The following is a 22,456-nucleotide window of genomic DNA, read 5'->3' on the forward strand; positions in this document are numbered from 1 at the left end:
CAAGAAGACTATTATAAGACAAGTCTAGATAAATCAGCTCCGATAGGTTCTTCATCGAGCTCGGGATCGACCCACTCAAATTGCAACTCTCCAGATTTAACCACGACAATTTTCTTAGATTACCGATTGAATCGGGTATCCTCCCTAAGATATTGGTACTAGGCATGACCAGAGTCTCAAGAGAATTGTCCTCCAAAAAATCGGGCAAAGATACCTGAAGGAGTTCATTGCGTGATAGGACAAGGTTTTTAAGTGTTTTTACTTGGAAGACTTTTTGAGGAAATTCTCCCTGCAGGTCGCAATCACCTAGGTGCAGTGTTTTCAAGCTAGAGAAATTTGCTAAGAAACTAGGAACTGTGGTGGACAAGTTGTTGCCTCCGAGTTGAATGACCGACAGATTAGCAAGACTCATAAGAGAAGCATCAATAGGACCAGACAGAGAACAGTCCGACATGCTCAGCACCTCAAGTTTTGGAACTGAAGAAGACAACGCGTCGCACCACTCACTTCCCTCAGTAGACACATTGACCCCATCAAGGTACAACTCCCTCAACTCCCCCAAATCCCCAATCAGCGACCTCAAAGAGGGCTTGTCAAGTTTTAGCAGAGCTGGACTAGAGAAAGAGCAAGTGAGATCAAGAGTACGTAGCTTCCTCAGGCGAGATAGCTTAGCAGGAATCTGCCCAGTGAATCCAGCGAAGGACAAGTTGAGATGTTCCAAGCGGCTGAGATTCACGAGGCCCGATGGAATTGCCATGTAGTTGAAGTCGTTGAAAGCCAAGTTCAGGCTCCGAAGGAACACAAGTTTGAAGAGACTTGACGAACTGTCGATTCCGCTAGAGATCGACTCAACGCTCAAATCAAGTCCCACAACAAGGCCGTCCTCGCACGTCACACCGCTCCATGAATCGGCACTTCGGTCCCACTGTACTAGCTTGGAAGACTCGGAGGCATTGAAGATGAGGTTGTTTCTCAGCTCGAGCAAGAGTGATCTCTGGTCGATCCCAAGACACTGGGCTGAAGTTGAAGCCCTAGCTACGTCGGAGAAGATGGAGATTGTGGATATAGCAAGAAGAAGCCATGAAACGATCGGGTTGTTCATCAGAAGAGGTGTAAGAAGGGCACGGGAAGAGGGAGCAGGGAAGAGGGAATCAACCGAAAAGAATAGGACACTTGGGAGTGGAGGAGTCGTCCTACTTTAGGTGCATTTTAGGGTCAATTTTGGGATATCATTAGATATGAAGCACGGACACATTCAGGAACCTTCCGTGTCGTGTCGGACACGCTTGGACACACGGTCAACACGTGTGGTCAACTCTTCTCGACACGCGAGTCGGAGTGTGTCTGAAATCACAAGAGGCTGGGTTTCTGGAGCGGGTCTACAAGCATGAAGGGAGAGTGAATCGTTGTAGAAGGCGATGGAGGATGGAGACGAGGCAAGGCAAAGGAAGCGAGACTACGGAGGCGAGGCCGCAGCGATGAGGCTGTGACGGTAAGAGAAGGTTGTAGGAAGAGAGAACCAGGCAACCAAGATGGCCGTGACGGAGGACCGGAGACAAGGCTACGACCGCAAAAGATGGAGGACTAGAGGCAAGGCAGCGGGCGACTGCAACGAGGCGACCAAGAGAGAGTACAGATTGAGAGGAAGAGGATGGTGCAATGAAGGAGGAGGGAGCGGCCAGTGTTTTCCGAGAGTTTTCAAGGCTTCTCTTTTTGTTTTAGGAAGAAGGGTTTCTAAAAGATAAAGAATGGGTGTCGTGCAAGGAGGATGAGCATAGAAGGAGGAGGAGGAGGCTACAATTTAGGTTTCCAAGGAAGGGCAAAAAATAAAGAATAAAAAATGGGGGGGTGCAGTGGAGGAGGAGTGTAAGGAGGATGAGGCATCTAGGTTTGGGTTTCCAAAGAGGGCAGAAAAAAAATTTAAAAATGAGGTGCTGTGCAAGGAGGAGGCGCCTAGGAGGAATAGTAGGTAGCTAGCGTTTGCGTTTTAAGGAAGAGCAGGAAAAAAAATTAAAAATGATGGTGCCATGAAGAGCAAAAAAAAAAAATTAAATGGAATGCTCTTCCAACTGGGCGGGATTTGTCCTTTTTTTCTTTTCTTTTTTGAGGGAGATGGTGGAAGGTGATTTCAAGAAAAAAGAAGAAGATGAATAATGTTAAATAATAATAAATTATGATCACCATGAAAATTATAAATTTATTTAAATAAATTGACTCTACTCTTATTTTTGAAATAATCATATGTATATATAAAAATATTTATTTATTATATAACGTGTCCCAACATGTCGAAATTCTCTATTTTTTTAGAAATGACATGTTGGCGTGTCGTGTCGTGTCGTGTCGTGTCGTGTCGTGTTGTGTTGTGTCACGTATCGCGTATCCGTGTCGGTGCTACATAGATCATTAGTCACCAAATTTGAATTATAACACTTTCCAACATTCCTAATAAAAATCGGTGACATTGCGCAACAAAGTGACATTCTTTTTTATCCTAATTTTCCAATTGAAACAAAAGACATATTTATGTTTTTTAGGAAAAAAGGAAAGATAAAAGAAATTTGCCTAAGATATTGAAATTAGAACTTGACATCCCTTGAAAATACTTTTGGCTTACCTTATTTAAGATCATAAAACCAATGACATCATGTGATCATTGTTGTCTTTGTACGTGAACATTAACCATGTATTTGAGAGATCCATTAAAAGCAAACAACATAGATATTATATCCAACTATTTTATTAAATATGTAGATTCAAGGAGATAAATAAAATGATTTACTTATATTTGAGTTTCATTTATAAAATTTTATAAGACCGTGAAAGAAGCCCAAAAAGAAAATAATCCTAGAATCATTTCAACTTTATGATTTCACCTTTCATATACAATTTCATAAAAAAATTGTTAAGTTTAAATTTCACTGATAAATTATGGTAATTACGGGAATAGTTGGTAGATGATTTCTCTTATATTAAACTGAAAGGAAGAGAAAGGAAGAAAACGGAAAAAAGGCAAAAGTAAGACGATGAAAAATGGGCGTTATCTTTACTTCGAGTGGTATAAAGAGTAGTACAAAGGAAAATAAAAGAGGAAAAATCCACAAAGGTTTTAAATTAAAGAAAGAAAAGAAAAACCGAACTAGTGTAGATGCAGGGATTGATCCATCGTGCACGTCGGACGATTACCATGGCCCACCTGTACCCGGCCAACGGATAATTACCATACTTCACTCCCTTCATGCAACCTTTACTCTATTTAATAGAAATGCGTGTGGGTTGGCTAAAGGAGCAATCGACGCGTGGCATATCCTGATAATCGCTATGGAGTTTTTCTTTTGGTATTGTATACTGATACATTTGAAGGTTTTCTTCCTTCTTTTTTTGCTTCGTAGTGAGTTTTCCTATGCTAAGAGTGGCTTAATAGAGATTTTTTAGACTTTTAATTTTTTCTTTTTGGATTGAGCAGAGTTAGCTTCCAATAAGACTCGAAATCAAGACCATAAAGAGAGGAGCAAACTCTCTTGCAATCTAAAACAACACCCAATTGTTGGATTTTAAATGTAATTCAATTATCAAAATCTTATATCAATTGAAAGAGATCCCATTGACTAATTCATAAATCAAAATCAACCTTCCAATGAGCACCGCATTGCTCTAGCTAATGAAAAGCTCCATCTTCTCGTTTGGTCCAAGATTTTGACAAGATAACAAGAAAACTAGTTATCATAGTATTGACACTAAAGAAACATCATAAAGTTGAAACCTCTTTTTTAGACAACCTTGATGAAACTTAATGGAAATCCAACTTGAATTGTGGCACACTAAACTAAGTCACCCTATGGTACTCAACTTTGGTTACTTGATGAAAAAGTGTTCGACTCGAGTGCTCACAGCTGCCTAGAGGCAGTGACTTTGCTCGTCGATGATGCTTGAAAAAAAAAAACTCAACATGTCTATGATATGTAGGTGTTGTAGGTTGGAGCATTAATGGCACTGTAGAAAGCTCTGTTTTGTGTTTTTCTTCATTTGCAATTGAAAAAGATAAAAAAAAATGAAATAGAAAAAAATGAATAAGAAATTAAGACCAAAACCAACAAACCAAGTAGTTTGATTTTGACGAAATAGCGGAACCAATGACCACGATCAAGAAGGATGCACGAAGGAGTGAAGCTAGAGAAAAAAGAAGCTCAACTTTCGGTAGACTTTACCAGCACAATGATGTTTGTGAAATGACTAATGAGGGCTTGAAGAGGCGGCAACTTCCTCTGGTGATGAGGGAGACATCATTGACTCGCAAGATAAAGCTATAACAAGCATATGCCTACAGGGCACTCTTAAAGACGACGACTTGTTGTGGTTGCTCTCGAAGATAAAAATACTCAAATGTTACATCTTTTTACTTAATAATTTATCTTTATAGTGTGTTATAATCAAGGGGTATATATGCCCAAACAATACATATAGGAAAGAAATAATCTAATGTAACAAGCAAATTAGTTATCTTCATCTAACAAGGAAATTCTAGGAGATAATCAAATATCAAAGCAATATCCCTAACATCTTATAATGTCTTTAATAAAAATATTTTAAAAGGAAATTCTCTAATATTCATATATATATATAGTCCGTAAAGATGACGACATGTGAGAGAGGCATCCAGAAAATTTCGTGCGAAATGGGCAATTTCAAGAACAGAGAAACGCAAGGGAGGAGGAGGAAAATAGGGGATGCATCGTCTTGGAAACAGGGAGCAGCCAAAGTAAACGTCTGCTGGTGGGGACGATTCTGTCTTAGTGTTAACGTAACTTGTGGGAGTGAAGATGTTTCTTACTCTGTGGACTCATGAGTATGGGGATTAGGAGCAGAAACGCGTTTGTGTCTGTTGGCTTTTCTTTATTTGTTTGCAGATTTGTTGGTGTCAATTGAAGTTGCGCTGGCCGGACCAAAAAAAATCAAACTTCAATGGAGAGGATATGACCAGCTTAGCGAATTGGTATATAAGCTACGTTTAGTGATGAAAATAGAGATAGTTAAATGGTGCCCATATCCAAAGGGTGGTTTAGTATTAGGGCGAGCAAGATATTGTGCTTCTAGAAGCATTAGATTTTATGTGTGGTCCATTCTTGTCACAGCCACCAAAGGCAGGATTGAATCAGAGATGGATTTGGTTATAATGCAAATAGGCCAATTTTTTTGGATTGGAGATAGTCGATGGACAAAAGATTATTGAAAATATCACAAGTTCTTTATTAAAAGAAGGGCTAATAACATGAAAAACTTCTAACCGGTACACTTGTGACAAATTTACCCCAAATTAATTTTTTGACCTCCAAAAATCCCAAGCCCAAGTCGACACACCAGTGACAAATTTATCTTTTATTAATTTCTGTTAAATTTTACCTTCAAATTTCTAAGTTAGATGACAAATGGTAATTGACAGGTGTACTAGTTTATGGTTTTACCCTCAATTTATCACAAGTGTACCGGTTAGGAGTTTTTCATGATATTAATCAAATTTTACAGAAATTAACGGATGGCAAATTTGTCACAAATACACTAATTCAGGTTTTTTATGATCAAAAAATTAATTTGGGATAAATTTGTCATAAATGTACTAGTTTGAAATTTTTGGTTGTTCAAGATTAGTTTTTGGTAATTTGATCACATATATAAAAGTTTGAGATTTTTCGTGATATTAGAAAGTTCCTTTTGGATCACTTGTTAAAGTTTGATAACTAATTGAAAACGAAAATTTTCAATCAATTGATAATTGTTCTTTCATTAATGTGTGCTTGTGTCTACTTAAGTGTTCCTACTAATTTAGTGATCTTTACTAGTGTGCAAATGATTCTTTTTAATAGACTCAATTTAATCACATCGTAATTGTATTGTGGGTCTGCACTCAGAACATGTCTGCTGGGGCTTACTTCCGTGGTAGTTGCAAGGTAATATTTATTTTCCAAATTTTCTTTACTTATCCGCACTAAGTAATTTCATCTTGCACAAAGTCACAACGATATGCAAGATTACCTTTGAACGAATGTCCAGTGATGACCGAGACTGATTTCTAAGTGGTGTTGGGAATATTTTTCGGCCGGTACATAAAAGAGGTTTGATCCATCGAGTTGATATTCATATTTTGAACGATACTAATGTCACGGTCCATAATTCTTCCATACTCACATATCCTTATGAGTAGAGCTTGGGATTAGCGGGTGAATAGTGAGTGATGCAGAGGGATGAATACAACTGATTGTGGGAATGTCACCAGAATGGTTGATGCTAAGAGTTTTAGAAAAATAGAATGAATATATTTCTACGAAGCTTTGAAAGTGAGGTTGGCTTCCTGTACACAAATTGGTCAGGAGCTAATGTCACCCTCCTAATTAGGCCACTCCTAATGAGGCCATGATAGGCTAAAACCAGTTGTTATGCCTAAAATGATCTATTGTCTCGGTCGTTAGACTAGACACTCGAGTTAAACTAGGTGTGGCACGATCTGATATGAGGAAGTTATTCACCGTATTGTTCTCTAGAACAATTATAGATGGAAGGTTGGCATAGTGTTATCTGCTCATCAAGCACTGCACAAGCTATTCTACGATCAATGAACTATTGGTCAGTGACACTAGACTCAAAAATTTAAGATTGAACACTTCATTCGAACTCAATCCCGTCAAAGCTCAACGTTTCTGGACTAAGTTTGACTCATGAACTTTTTTTATAAACGTGAAATGACTTAGTTTGATTCAACTCAATTATCATAAATGAGTTTTTGTCAAAGCTTGACTCAAACTTGAGCTCAAATTTGACTTTCATAAAATTAGAACCGATGAGGCTCCGACTTGACTTAGCCTCGCACTTGAACTCATGATGTTAAAAAACTCACATCTTCATTGCAATGAGATCGATCATGTGCTACAACATGGAATTAGTCCATGACAGATGAAGAGCATCGTATTAACGCTAGGATTTAACATTTCTAGAAAATTTACAAAATGTTACTATAGTCAATCGAAATTTGTAGATCTTATTTTTCATATAACATGATTGTTGACTTGAAAGCGGCAATAATCGCTAGTCAAACCAATGATGCTGAACCAGTCAACTGGGTCCAACTTCAAACCCCTGAATTGAGCTCCATTCGAACGTAAAGAATGTTCTTAGACCTGGGAAGATTGCACCTTTAGTTTGGCGGGCTCACGTGTGATGTATCTTTATTTTATCCTAACGTGAAGAATGTTTTTGATTGAAGGACTTTCCGACAGTAGACAATTATGGATAGGAAAGGCAATTCAACTTACTCCAATTATGCATCACGGCCAAATTACAAGCATTAGCTTTCAATTGACTTTGACTAGAGAATGCAACATCGTCGTCTCAGTGGAGCTCCCGGATTCGGTGTTCTATAAAATTCCGTTGACAAATAAAATGGAATTTTTCCTGTGGAAGGTAATTATGTAATGTCGAAAATAAATTCAAAATATCAATGATGATGTGTAAAAAGTGATCAATAGCTTGTTAATTTGGTTAGCAATTTGAAATTAGCGATGAAATAAAAATTTTATTAGTGTCAAACTCAACTGTATATTACCACTTATTTTTAGATTTTATAAATGGACGCGTAAGTAAATGTTACCAATGAAGTAACAATTTTAATGTTCTTACAACTAAACTAGTCAATTGGGTCCAACTTCAAACCCCTGAATTGAGCTCCATTCGAACGTAAAGAATGTTCTTAGACCTGGGAAGATTTCACCTTTGGTCCAGTTTGGCGGGCTCACATGTGATGTATCTTTATTTTATCTGAACGTGAAGAATGTTTCTGATTGAAGGACTTTATGACAATGCACAACTATGGAAATGAAAGACAATTGAACTTACTCCAATAATGCATCACAACCAAAGTACACGCATTAACTTTCAGTTGACTTTGATTAGAGAATGCAACCTTGTAGTTTCAGTGGAGCACCCCGGTGCTGTGTTCTATAAAATTATGTTGATGAATTAAACGGAATTTTTTCTGTGAAAGGTAATTATGTAATGTCAATAATAAATTTAAAATACCGACGAAGATATATAATAAGTGATCAATAGCTAGTTAATTCGGTTAGCAATTTGAAATTAGCAATGAAACAACAATTTTATTATTGACAAATTCAACCGTATATTACCACTTGTTTTTAGGTTTTACGAATGGATGCCCAGGTAAATGTTACCAATGAAGTAACAGTTTTATCATCCACGAATATGGTAGCAGACTAACACTTATTTTTATATTTTACGAGCAAATGCATAACTGTTTGCGAGTTACCAATGAAATAACAATCTTACTATCTACAAACCAAATAATAGAAAATCATTTATCGTGTTGTGATTAAGTTTTGAGTAGTAAATATATAACTAGAACATTTATGGTTATAATTATGGTTATAAGTCACTAATATTTGTTGCAAAATGTCGTCATATCATTAACTTCTTGGTCCCTATGGGCCACTATCTTAAGCTGACTTGATTTATGAATGCAAATTCATCATTCCCCGCTTTCTACAGTACAATTTCCCTTCTAGAGAGCAGATATTCATATCTCCATTTTATATCTACAAGGTTTATTGTAATCAAGACCCGATTTTCTGTTTAATGTTCACTATTGGGAAAATAAGGAAATCAAAGATGGAGCTCTCGGACTCAGTTTTCCTGTGACATTTGGACTGATCTTCGCAAATTGAGGAAAATGAAGACATCAGTCCGAGGAGATCACCAGTAAAACGAAGGTGATTTGCGCTTCTTGGTCATTACGTTTGCATTCTCACACGTCAGATTTTTCTCCTTTCAAACTAAGGTCAAGCCATTAGTGTGCCTATCAAATTTACGAGTGATTGTCGAACAAATTCTCTAATTATCATGTCTCATGATTTAGAGCTAATCTCATGTATGTTTTGGCCTTTGAAATATATAAGCAATATGTTGGGATTTCGAGCAACGGTGCACTGCTACTGTTACCATTATGAGCTCGTCTCCACTGACACGATCCTCATGAGGTAGTGAGATTCTTCAATGATCTCCCTAAGGATGTCAAGTCCGATATTGGCTCGAGCTACATGACCGAGTAATTCAGGCGAGTGGCCATATATCACCGGAACAAACGGCGCATGAAATGGATGGAAATCGGGCGCGAGTACTTTGGCAACCCTTGGTCCGGCTACTACCGCTTGCGTTCTTTGTTTTTTCCGTCATTAAAGCCTTCTTCGCCGCTTATGTATTTTATCATTCCAAGAATTAACCAACCTCAACAACTCAATTTCAGAAACATGATTAGAAAAATCTTCTTAGACCAATAAAATTTGTAACATACCCAGTTTCATTTCTCGATACGCTTCGGCCAATCCTCATAATTGGTTAGATTGCTTAAAACTTACATTTTCTTTGCTATGCTACCACATGGAATTAATCCATGACGGACGAATAGCATCATATTAACGCTGGGATTTGACATTTTCGGAAAACTTACAAAATGTTATTGCAGCCAATCAAAATTAGCATACCATATTTTTCATATAACATGATAGTTGAATTGAAAGCGTTAGTAAACACTGGTCAAACCAATGATGCCGCGAACCATTCAACCAAGTCCAACTTTAAGCCCATGAAATGGGCAGGTCGAAAACCTTTCCGAATTGAAATTTTTCAAACCCAGAATTTCCATGCACCTTCTAAGAGAATGGATGGCGACTTTGGTCCAATTTGGTGGGCACGTCCGTAAAGAATCTTTATTTTATCTGAAGTTGAAGAACTTTTTTTTATTCCGACAACAGACACTCATGGAGAGGAAAAACAATTGAAGTTATTCCAATAAAGCATGACAACCAAACTACAAGCAATAGTTTTCAGTTGACTTGACTAGAGAACGCAAAATTGTCGTTTAAATGAGGTCTCCGATTCGGTGATTTATAAAATTCCGTTCACGAATAGAATGGGCACATGCATAAAGAATCTTTATTTTATCCAGACATAAAGAATGTTTCTAATTGAAGGACTTTCCAACAGTAGATAATTATGGAAAGGAAAGACAATTCAACTTACTTCAATAAAACATAATGACCAAACTTCACTCAATAACTAGAGAATGCTAAATTGTCATTTAAGTAAGCTCCCTGATTCGATGATTTATAAAATGCAATCGACCAGGTCCAACTTCAAGCCCATGAACTGAGCAGGAATTTGAAAACTTTTCGCAATTGGAATTTTCAAATCGAAAATTTCCATGCACCTTCTTAGAAAAAGCTAGGAAGGCCTTTGGTCCAGTTTGGTGGTGGGTACACGGCAGGTACACACCTTCTTAGAAAATTATGGAGAGGAAAAACATTGAACTTACTAACTACAATTAAACATAACAAATAGTGGTTTTCAGTTGACTCGACTAGGAATGCAAAATTGTCCTTGTAGTGGAGCTCCTAAATCTGGTGATTTATAAAATTCTGTTGACGAGTAAAACAGAAATTTTTCCGTGGATTGTAATTATGTAATGGTGATAATAAATTCGAAATACTGATGATAAGTAAAAAAGCTATCAATAATTTATTGATTAGCTCATTTGTAATTAGCGATGGAATGACAATTTTACCATTGAAAAACTCAATATTATATTTCCACTTTCTTTTTAGATTTTACAAATGGACTCGTAAGCATATGTTGCCAATGAAATAACAATTTTATCGTCCCCAAATCTAATAGTTGATTGACACTAACTTTTATATTTTACAAGTGGGTGCATAATTGTTAAGTCACCAATTAAATAACAATCTTACAGTCCACAAACTCAATATTAGAAAACCATTGACCGTGATAAGATTTAGTTTTAAGTGGTAAATATATAACTAGAACATTGACTATAATAATTCACTAATATTATTGCAAATATCATCAATATACACCATTATTTGAAATTTCATGAATGGTATTACAAATTTACTATTGAAAGGAAAATTATTCTATTTGGGCTAGACGTAAGGTTAAACACTTGTTTGTGATTATAAATGATTCATCATCGTCAAGAAACAAGAAAACAGCCGCCCTTCCCTTGTCCCGATGTAGCAAGTATCCTCTTGGAGGGGTAGTCGCAAGCTCGAAAAGCAAAGGAAAGATTTTAAAGTTGCATTTGTTCCATAGAAAACACAAAATTTAGAATACATTTTTTTAAGAAATACTCTTTTGTGTTGCTTACAAAAATGAATGAATACAATATATTTCCATCACAGACGAAAGTAGTTAGGCATAGCTTGCTATCGATCATAAAAACATTTTCTGTTGATTTACTTTTATAACTGATATAACCAATAATTTTTCAAAAAAATACTTTTCACGTCTTTAATTTATCTTAAAACAAATGCATCTTGAATTTCAAACAATATTACAGGCTCCGACGCCATTTTCCTTGTGTGCTACTTTACAAGGCATTGTTTGTGATAGTCACGTTGCAATTTTCTCTTGTTTTCTGGGCTACAAAGAGGAAAAAGTTTTTGGACACCATCGAAACGCTCATGAGCGCAGTTGAAAACTTGGCTAAAACCGCTTTTAATCGTCACCGACAAGCCCATCCCCCTCGTTGCACACACACACTCTCTCTCAGTCGAGGTATTGCTCGCGACCGTGAGAACTCCTGTGGCACGAGCCTGAAGCCTAGGGTGGCTGCGCAGCCCTCTGGGATAGAGCTCACATCCATTGAAGCTCTGCCCGAACAGCTCGTGGGCATCCATGGCTGCAGCCATAGGACCCAATCTGGTCCACTGGTTGGGGTCGTCCAACCTCGATCTGGACCAGATTCCAGGCAGTAGCCAATAGCCATCACTGGGCCCATAATTGGGGTTTGGGCGATGCTCACGAACGACTCTTCAAGAGACGATCTTAGGCAATGATCCGAGGAAGATGATTCTGTAATTCAATCGTTTTCAATATTTTCATTGGCACTTAATAGTTTTTTCATCCCTTAAAACTCTAGTTTACTTGCCAACAACATATTTCGGCCAACAACATTTTAGTTTTTAATTTGTTATTTTTTATTAATTTTAAGAACAAATTAAAGTGCAAGCATCATCCGCTATGGCAAAAGACAATGATGGTCACTTTCGTCCCTCCAATAACTCCGTCATATTTTCGGGACATTTGGTGAGGCATTTTTATCCCATGGAAATGTGTACATGATATTTCTAGGGATTTGACCTGACATTTAAATTAGAAGAAATTTTACATACTTAAGAGAAATGATTTTATAGACATATTAATTTTGTTTTAAGCATTACCAAAGGAGATGGTAGAAATCCGACTTCCAAGACTTCAACAATCTCGAAAAGGAAAATACTGACCAGGACTTTTCAACTGTTCAATCACTAATCACCTGATCCATTTTTATCGTTGATCAGAATGAAACCAGTGGATTCTCAGTTGAATTTTACTATATTGCATTATGTACAGCTGACAATAGCTCATCACAAGCATCTTTCGCTAAGTATAATTCGCTCTCTTATCTTCATATACAAAACAATAGCAAACTCTATCAACCACAAACAAGTGACACGAGGATGATGAGTGAACTCATCACCTTTGCTCGGCCCTATGAGGCAAAAAACCACAGCTACTATACATCATCCTTGGCTGCTGTCGAGCGCCCCTGAGACTCTCCAGCCACTAATCCGAAAGGAAATCTAGCTCGTTGGGTAGAGTAACTCTTTTTCGCAGTAGGGACTCAATCGTTGGACATTTCCTCTTTCTCCCGCCTCTGGGCCTAGATCGAAATTGCTCATCTAACTCCTCAAAATAACCCTGAAGCCAAGGAGCCAAGTTGATAGGTATTAGGATCATCCAAATCTCATGTAGTAAAAAGCTGCATTTCAAAAGAGTAGTAAAATTGAATATCAATATTTGAGAGAATGAGAGAATGGGGCACACCGGAGTGTAAACATGGCAACCAGTTTTCTCGTGATGGTCTCTCACGTGCTTATACGCAAACTTCTTGCCACAATCCTTATGGCCACATACAAATGGCTTCACCTCAAGATGAACAGCCTTCACATGCTGACGTAAATTTGATTTCTGTCAACATGAAAAAACATTAGCTAATGTACGCTCACCAGCCACCCAATAAGTGACCTCAAGCTTCAAAGTTCCAAACAATTATATTCCATGGCCAGCCAGAATCTACTTAGTAGGTGACTGCATCTTACTGTTGAAAAAATGCGGAGACAACCCTCAACATCACATCTGAATGCTTCTGAATCAGCCGAATTTTTCTTCTCATGTGTGCGGAGATGCCGTTGGATATTCTTCCTCAACTGCTTAGTCCCACATATGTCGCAATTGACTAATTGGTGAGCTGACCGCATGTGCTCCTTCAGATAGTCAACATTGCTGAAGTATTTCATGCACTCACAACAGAAAGCCTCCACAGTCTCCAGTTTGATTGCAGCAGTTGAAATGACATTATTATCAAATGGCACGTTAAACAGCTCATAGATATCATTTGGCTTCAGACCTTCATTATTAAGTGACTTACCATGAGAATCCTCATGCTTTCGCAACTTCGATGCAAACTTGAAAACCTTCCCACACCCAACCTCTGGACAAACATGTTGCTTCAGACTCTTACATTCACCAGACGTCGATGGTTCCTCATCATTGCGAATTTCATTCAAGTGCCTCTTCATGTTCCCTTGATATGCAAATGACTTATCGCAACCATCAACAGGACAGCTGAAAATCTTGCCTTTATGCTGAAGAAAGTGACGAGCCAAATGGTCTTTTCTCCTATAGCTGGCAGGGCAATCCTCCATAGAACACTTGAAAGGCCTCTGCAAATGAATTTAGCATATTGACACATAGATACAAAGCATACCAAATCTCTAGACATCAATAGGGGAAAAAAAAAACAATGCTTCAAACCTCAAAATAGAACATGCGTGACTGAGGCTGACTTGATGGATCTTCTCAGGTGGTCCCCCAACCTGATACTAGTCCAATCAAGATACAAGATTGCAGCCTCTTGCATTTTGGAGTTCTTTTCGGTGGGATCCAATGCTTCACGCCATTATCATATCATAATCAGATGAGCCAACATACTTTATCCTGCAAGGTCTTGATTTCAGTATAGGCAAACTCGCAGTAGACAAATCATATAAAAAATAAAAAATAAAAACGTTTCTATTTTTCAACCAAAATTACAACTTTTTTATCTAAGAAATCCATCTTTGAAACCAGACCACACGAAAAGATTAATGCTTTCTCATGGGTGCTTGCATGAGATGATGCTTCACAAATTCATGGCATCACTATTCCACAGCCCAGAAAATGATGTACATCCCCAACGATAATATGCGAATTGCCGTTTCTGACACCTCATTAGAAGTTACAAATGTGAAGATTTTAAGAGCAAAGACAGAGCATCGTACATCAAAACTGTCTGTTCAACAAGACCGGTGCGACTGTAATCTGAACCCTCCACTTCACAAACGGTACCTCACCGTAGACCACCTCCATGACAGGTGTAATCAAGTCGAAACTTGACTAAAATTATCAAAGAACTTGCTTTCATGTTTCATCATCAATAACAAAACAGAAAGCTCAATATACCTCGAGCGAATGGCCCAGCATATGCTGCCTCAAGTACGCGGGTTTCTTAAACGTGGCGCCGCATTCTTCGCAGGTATTATTAGCTTTCGCTCCCTCCTTCCACTCGACCCCTTGAGCCATTGCCGCTTCCACCTCATCCTGATAAAAGACCGAACCAACACGAAAACATTCAAACGCGAGCAAATTCGGCAACCGCAAAACCAGGAATTGCCGATCGAACTAGTCAAATCGTAGCACCAGAATTCGCGGAACCGAGCTGCTTACGAAGCATCGGAAGGCGACGAAGCGAGGAGAACTGACTTGGTGGTGCGATTGGATGTGAGAAGTGATGAGGGACTTCTTGGACCTGCAGATCCCGCAGCACTCGCAGTAGTACCGCCTTATGTCCCTAAACACAGGCCCTGCTTTCTCGCACCTCTCTTCTTCCCCCATCTCTCTCGCGCCCGGTCTCGCCGATGTTGCAGAGCAAAGCTCAAACCCTACCAGTTGGAGGAGATGACGCTCGACTCGTCCTCTCCAGGGTTTGAGGCGGAACCAACCGACAAATATATACATAGGGATCGGTGTCGTTCTGGGCCCGCGATCGGCTTGGGCCCAAATTTAGCCCGGCCCAATAAACTCCCACCGGTACCAAATTAGATCCGCGAACGGGAATGGGCTTGACTTCGCGATTGTTGCCTACGTCCAATCCCAATCTAAGAGTGAGCATATCAGATGGATTGAATCGAGAACCGTCCAAATCGAATCAGATCATCCTGAGCGAAATTTTTTTTTTTTTGGACGGAAATATGACATTCATATATTAAACATACGGGTTACACGTAGATGATAGATTAGCATCAAAACATAAGATATCTAAGAGGGAAGACGGTGGCGCGTGAATCCAATTGGGTGCCAGAGCTTTGAGGCGGTGCATTTTGGCGATCCAATCAGCGGCTGAGTTTGCATTTCTTGAGCAATAGGAGAGAGTCATTGAAGGTAATGTCCGAAGGAGCGCTCGAATTTCTGGTAGAAGGCCACTAACGGCCCATGGGTCATCCATCCGGCCCATGATGGCTTCCACGAGCGTGAAGTTATCGGATTGTACTTCCCAGCCTCTTCCTTCGAACTGAACTACTTTCCCTGTACTTCCTGTTCTGTTGTGCAGAAAACGTGCGCCGTGAAGAATTGCTAGGGTTTCGGCGTGTAGAGCAGATTCTGCTCGGATTTCAGCTGCAAAGCCATCAATCAGCAAGCCGTTCAAGTCACGCATGAGGCCTGCTACCGAACTTGTCTCATCTTCTTTCTTCCAAGAGCAGTCCACGTTAAGCTTCAGTCTGCACTTATCCGGTGCTTTCCAGACCTCAGGCAAGTCGGATCTGCAAGTTTTCTGCGTTTTTTTACCCGGGATCCATCTAGAGGAGGCCATAGACTGGATGTTGGCGAGATCTACTAGTGAGTCGGTTTTGGGGGGCCGAGATCTAAAGATGTCATTGCGGAGCTTCCATATCAACCACATCGAGTGGGCCACCATAGCTGCTGAAGGTAGCTCTGTTTTTGCTTCGAAGAAATCAGCAAACCACTTATCTATACGAGTTACTGATCTGGTGGTTATGTGCAGGTTAAGGCGTGGGTCACTCCAAATGTGCCGCGTTTTTTTGCATAGGAAGAATAGGTGTTCTGTTGTTTCTGGATACTTGAGGCAGAGCGGGCACATGGGATCAGGTAAGATTCACCTTTTATAGAGGTTTTCTTTTGTCGGGAGTGCATTTTGGCATATGCTCCACATAAAGAATTTGATTTTAGGGGGGATGGGAGTGCCCCATAATCGGTTCCATAAGGATCGGGGTGGCTGGTAGGAGGTAGTTGCTCTGTTTAGGTCAGGGTCATCAGCTTTTGCACATACTCTGTTATATCCGCTTTTTACCGAGTACGTACCTGATTGGTTTCCCATCCAAATGAGTTTGTCTTGCTGTGGCTGAATGCTGATAGGAGTAGATAAAATTTCCTGAGCTACCTGTGCATCGAAGAGCGCATGGATTTTAGTTTGCTCCCATAACCTGCTTTTAATGTTGATTAGTTTAGCGACTTTCTCTGGATCGTTTCTATTCACTGGGCCTCCGATTACTCCCCTTGGAAGCCATCTATCTTTCCATATGTGAATACTTTGTCCATCTCCCACTATCCACTTCACCTCCGGTTCGATGGAATCTCGACCAATAAGTATGCTGCGCCAACCCTACGATGGTCTCTGTCCTGTTTTTGCCTTCCATAAGTCACTGTTTGGATAGTATAATCCTTTTAGAATGTTGCTCCATAGAGCTGAGGGTGACTGTGCCAATCTCCATGCTTGTTTGGCTAACATTGCCTTGTTAAAATTAATTAGGTCTTTGAACCCAAGGCCCCCTTCATCTTTTCTGCATTTCAAAATTTCCCATTTTTCCAGTGCATTCCTCTTCTAGACTCATTCTGTTTCCACCAAAAAGCTGCTATCCGTTGTTCGATGACTTTGCATATGGAGATTGGGATCTTGAAGATGGACATGGCATATTGAGGGATTGCTTGTACTACGGCTTTGATCAATGTTTCCTTACCAACTTTAGATAAGAGTTTTTCTTTCCAACCTTCCAGCTTCATATGCACCCTAGCAAGGATCCATGAAAACATCTCTTTTCTTGTTTGTCCCCAATCAGAAGGAACTCCCAAGTATTTTCCTGTTTTGTCCATAATCGGCACACGTAACTCATAGGCCATATTCCTCTTCAACGTCAATGGACAGCCCTTACTAAAAAACACTCCTGACTTGTTGAGATTAATTGCTTGACCACTGGCATAGCAATACTGATTAAGGATATTGGCCAGATTTTGGCATTCACCAACTGTTCCATCCATAAAGATAATGACATCATCAGCAAATAAGAGGTGAGACAATGTGGGGCAATACCTGTTGAGTTTTATTCCTTTTAGGCTTCCATCTTCTATTGCTTTGTTCATCATCCAGGATAAGACATTAGCCATCAATATGAAGAGGTAGGGTGACAATGGGTCTCCTTTTCTTAATCCGCTTGAGGGCTTGAAATACTCAGTTTGATCACCATTAAATTTTATGCTAAAAGACACCGTGGAAACGCATGTCATAATTAACTCCACCCATTTTGCACTAAATCCCATCTTCAACATACACCTTTTTAAGAAATCCCACTCGACCCGATCATAAACCTTTTTCATATCCAGTTTAAGGACTGCTTGGAATTTCTTTTTTCTTTCTCTGATTCTCAGCTGGTGCAACACCTCTTGAACTATAAAGATGTTATCCTGGATTTGTCTTCCCTTTACAAAAGCACTTTGTTCGTGTGCTATTATCTCTTGAAGCCATGGTTTCAATCTGTTTGCTAGGATTTTGGAGATAATTTTGTAGCTGAAGTTGCATAGACTGATTGGCCTAAATTGAGAGATACTTTATGGTGTTTTAACTTTGGGAATAAGGGTTATGTGGGTTTTGTTGAGTTGAGGGTCGAACTCACCTAATTCCACAAAGTTTCTGACCATATGCAGCACATCCATTTTAATATCCTCCCAGTAGTGTTGATAAAATTGGCCATTCATCCCATCTGGGCCAGGAGCTTTCTGTGCGCCAAGCTGAAAAACTGCCTCTTTAACCTCTTCCATCGATATAGAGGCCATGAGATACTCGTTCATTTGCATGTTTATAACTGTTGGGCACATGTCTAGAATAGGCTGAAAGTTTCTTTGACCCTCGGATGCATATAGTGAGTAATAGAAGTCCATTAGGTGGTGTTTCAGCATGTGGTGGTCTCGGCACCAAGTGTCATCATTGATGCGCAGCATAGAAATTCTATTTCTTTGTCTTCTCTGAAGTGTAGTAGCGTGGAAGTATTTTGAGTTCCTATCTCCCCACCTCATCCAGTTGATGCGTGATCTCATACCCCAATACATTTCCTCCCTACGCCAAAGCCTCTCGATTTTTTCTTTTATCTCTCGACAAGCCATTTGGCTTGAACAATCTGAGTCCCCATTTGTAAGAGCAATAAGTTGTGTTTTGAGATCTCTAATTTGGACAGCTACATTAGAGAACTTAGATTTGCTCCATCTTGTCAATTCCGTGGTCACCTTCTGTAATTTCTGAGCCAAAGTGGTCTGCTGGTGCCTATCATCTCCCCAACAGCTTTTTATAATCTCCCCACACACTTCCTCCTCCATCCAGTAGGCTTCAAACTTAAATTCCTTTCTCCTTCTTTCTCTAGCAGGATGTAGGGATAATACTAATGGGCTATGATCTGAACCAACTGCTGGGAGGGCCAGCACTTCAGCATTAGGGAAAGAAATTGTCCACTCCATTGTGCATAAGACTCTATCCAACCTCTTTTTCACTAAATTTTTCCCGATTCGATTGTTTGCCCAAGTATATGCACAGCCTTTTGTATCAATATCCATTAAGGAACAATCATTTATCATTTCCCGGAAAGCAGCAATCCAGTGTTGGTCGGCTTCCCTCTTCCCTACCTTCTCCCAGGTGTATAGGACTTCATTAAAGTCCCCCATACAAAGCCACGGAATTTGATTAGTAGGGTGCAATTCCCGAATCTGTTGCCATAAATGCAGCCTCTCCGTGAAGTTGGTAGATGCATGTACGAATGTGATTCTCATCCTATTGCCACTAGAAGGATCCCTGCATTTTACATCCATATACTCATATGAACTAGAGTTTATTGTAACATCCGCCTCATCATTCCACATCAGCACCAATCCTCCGGCAATACCAATAGGTGGCTCTATAAACATGTGCTGAAAGTTGATTTTTCTTCTGATTTTATCTATCATCGTAACTTTGTTTTTGGTCTCCATCAGAAAGACCATGTTGGGCCATTCTTGAGCCTTTAAGGCTCTAAGTTCTTGAACTGTCAAGGGATTGCCCAGCCCCTGACAGTTCCAACTTATAATCCTCATGGTGTTTTTGGTGGCTTATTAGGGCTAGCCACCAAAGCCCAATCCTTCCCCTCTTTGACCAGCTGAACAGGGGTCTCTAACAGCTCCAAATCATCAAGGAGGTAAGAGCTAGTAGATTCTGCTCTTTTCTGTTTTTTGGCTTGTTGGTATTTCTGGTTTTTCTTGCCATCACCCCCTATTAGCTCAGATCCTGCAACTTTAGGGCCTTCAAGGTACAATCTCTGAGTTACATTCCCCTCTTTAGTTGCTATAGGTTTCTTTCCACCCTCTCTGCCCTCCTTTGAAGAAGGACTATCGACTCTTTTCTTATTCCGCTGGTTGATGCTTGTCTCGGGTTCAGTAGGGGGAGCCACTTCCATGTTAACTGCCATTAAGGGAGTTTCAGGAACTGATTCTTCTTCTTCCTGATTTGGATCTGTTTTGCCATAAAATGCTGCCCAGTGTGGGCTATGATCTCGAACTTCTGCTTTGAGCCAAGGACCATACTTACCCACCTTGTTAGCTGCCCAATTAGTTGTTTCATATGGTATATCCTCGCAATAAGATGCGTAGTGACCACCCGATTCGCACGAGTAGCAAAAGTGAGGAAGACGTTCATACTTGAACTCCACCCATAGATTTTTGTTTCCGATTTTTACTACCGCCCCTGATTTGAGAGGGGCTGAAAGCTCCATCTCCACTTTAACTTTACCGGTTTTGTAGGGGCTATTTCCTCTTGCCTCCAGTTGAATTTCTTTGACTACACCCACTTTAGCAGCTACATCAGCAAATACTTCTTCTATGAGCCACCCCGGGGGAAGACCAATAAGATGGACCCAGAAGTCATATCTCGAGTAATCATAGCAGTGTTCGGGAATTTCTGGTTCACATTGCTTTAATACTAGGAGGTTGCTAGAAAAGGACCACGGTCCTGATTTCAGAACTCTTTCTTTTTCTTCCTCTCAATCAAAAACAAAAGAAAAGAGTCCCGGTTCTTTCTGGGAGCACACTACTTCCTCTGCTTTCCACGCCTTCTTCATAGTAGTCCAAAATGCTGGAAAATTAACATGGGGTTTTGAATATAGCTTACCGAAAAGTGTGTGACTGCATTCAATTTGCTTATTGAGAGGGATTTCTTGTTGTACTTCCACCACATCATTTTCTGACCATAAATGGCCTAAACTTTTGCACAGGGCAGCAAGACGGCGTTGATTCTCCTCCGGGTCCTCCATTCCAGCACCAGAATATACTTTCTTGCTCTCGGTTGATGGATGTAGCTTTGAGGGTTAGGTGATTAAAGGGAGCTCCGCTGATATTAGGTATGGGGTACAGATTCAATGTGGTTGTTGGGGGCAAGGATGGGGTGAGAATGGTATGTAATCTGGATGGGGGTTGGTTTTGCGAGATTGTCGTCCATGGTGATTGGGAAGAAACTCGCAATCGTGGCAATCTGAAGGTTCGGGCATTTAGGGTTTGTGGTGGAAGAGGTGGTATCGGGAAGAGATGGGTGGTAATGGGGTCGATGGTTTGGGGTTTGGTTTGGGGGTCTCCCATGAGATCGGGAGGGAGTTTTCATCAGACTAAAGGCTGCCGAAGAGACCAAAACAGTAGGATTTGGGGATGAGCTCCCATGGAAGCGGGAGAGGAAAGCTCTACCAGCGAGAGAGCGATTTCTCGTATGATTCGCAGAGGTCTATGAATTTGTGTACTTTATCCCGAGCGAATTGAATTGGCTGATTTGATCCAGTTCTCATAATGACAATTTTTGGTCTAAGTCCCAATTTCGATGCGAAGCTATGGATTGATCGATTTTTAGTTTATAAATTTATATTTTATTTCTCAAAAATAATAATAAATTTTAAAATAGTAATAATTTTAATATTTTTTAAATTTTTTGATTAAATGATCGGTTCTATTAGATCGGACGGGATCGGACCGCGATCTAGTACGGTCCTGGTCTAAAAATTGGGAGCCGATTCTCTTGGTCTGGTCCGGTTCGGTTTCACCCCAGTTCAATCCGAGAATGAAGAAGTACACAGGGTGACCGTGAGGTTTTCGTTGTAGAGATTGCCGAGGGAGGCTTTTTGCAACAGAGATGGAGGTTGACGACGGTTCGGAAGCATGAGGTAACGAGAAAGTTCTCGAGTCGTTTCTTGCATTATTCGAGATGCTCGGGGTGTCCGAGCTCTAACACCTTCGAAATTTTTCTTTCCTTCTTCGGTGTTTCTCGTCGTGGTTGTTCGGAAGTGGAGGAGAAGGCGAAGCGATGGTGGTGGTGCTGGTGGGAGCACCCGGTAGTGGCAAGTCCACCTTCTGCGATGCCGTCATCGGCGCTTCTCGGAGGCCCTCGGTCCGCATTTGTCAGGTCCGTCTCTCTCGCGCCCCATTCGTTTGATAAAATGCTTCGCTGGGCCTGGCTCTTTATATACGCTGTGGAAGGTTAGCCTTTCCCTCTTTCGTGCGCGCGTGGTGCTTTTGGGTTAAGTATGTTTGTTCTGCTTTCCTTCCTGTAGCTTAATGGGTATCGCTGAAATTCTTGTTGTTTCTTTGTCGCTTGTAATGTCGACAGGTTCTTGCTTTTTAGTTTTTCCATGGTGAGTGATGGATTTTTTCTTTATTGATGGGCCTGAGTTGGCCCGTCCGCCCAAGTTGGGCCCAAAAAGCCCGGCCCACGGGAATAGGGCCCGTCGATGGGGGAGGTATAAAAGGGAGGAGAGAGAGAGAGAGAGAAGACACCCTTTGGCACAATTCCAACGTACGTTCTCTCCCACTCTCCCCCCAAAAAGAAGAAAAACGCTTACGGCGATACCGTCTTCCTTTCAAGGCGAATTGACATCATCGGATCAGAATTTCTTCCTTGGTCTTCAGCATTGGTGTTTAATTTGTGGCTAACAAGGTACGCTCGAAT

At 40.2% G+C, this 22,456-nt stretch overlaps 2 protein-coding genes across 2 annotated transcripts in view; both read right to left on the reverse strand.

The window, feature by feature from the left end:
- LOC120295874 (receptor-like protein 6) overlaps nt 1-1,102 on the reverse strand; it is a 1,837-nt gene extending 735 nt beyond the window's left edge. Inside the window, exon 1 of the mRNA XM_039317481.1 lies at nt 124-1,102. Coding sequence (XP_039173415.1) covers nt 124-1,102 — 979 coding nt within the window. The remainder of the gene's footprint in view (nt 1-123) is intronic.
- Nucleotides 1,103-12,441: 11,339 nt separating this feature from the next.
- Nucleotides 12,442-15,128, reverse strand: LOC104453105 (transcription factor IIIA-like). The gene is made up of 6 exons (XM_039310507.1): nt 14,923-15,128; nt 14,623-14,760; nt 13,550-13,844; nt 13,221-13,456; nt 12,946-13,089; nt 12,442-12,819 (listed from the first exon to the last, which is right to left on the reverse strand). Exons 1-6 carry the CDS (start codon nt 15,052-15,054, stop codon nt 12,685-12,687), a joined length of 1,080 nt encoding a protein of 359 aa, XP_039166441.1. The 5' UTR covers nt 15,055-15,128; the 3' UTR covers nt 12,442-12,684.
- Nucleotides 15,129-22,456: the final 7,328 nt, after the last annotated feature.

This window comes from Eucalyptus grandis, chromosome 1, assembly GCF_016545825.1.
Source record: "Eucalyptus grandis isolate ANBG69807.140 chromosome 1, ASM1654582v1, whole genome shotgun sequence".
NCBI classification, from domain to species: Eukaryota; Viridiplantae; Streptophyta; class Magnoliopsida; order Myrtales; family Myrtaceae; genus Eucalyptus; species Eucalyptus grandis.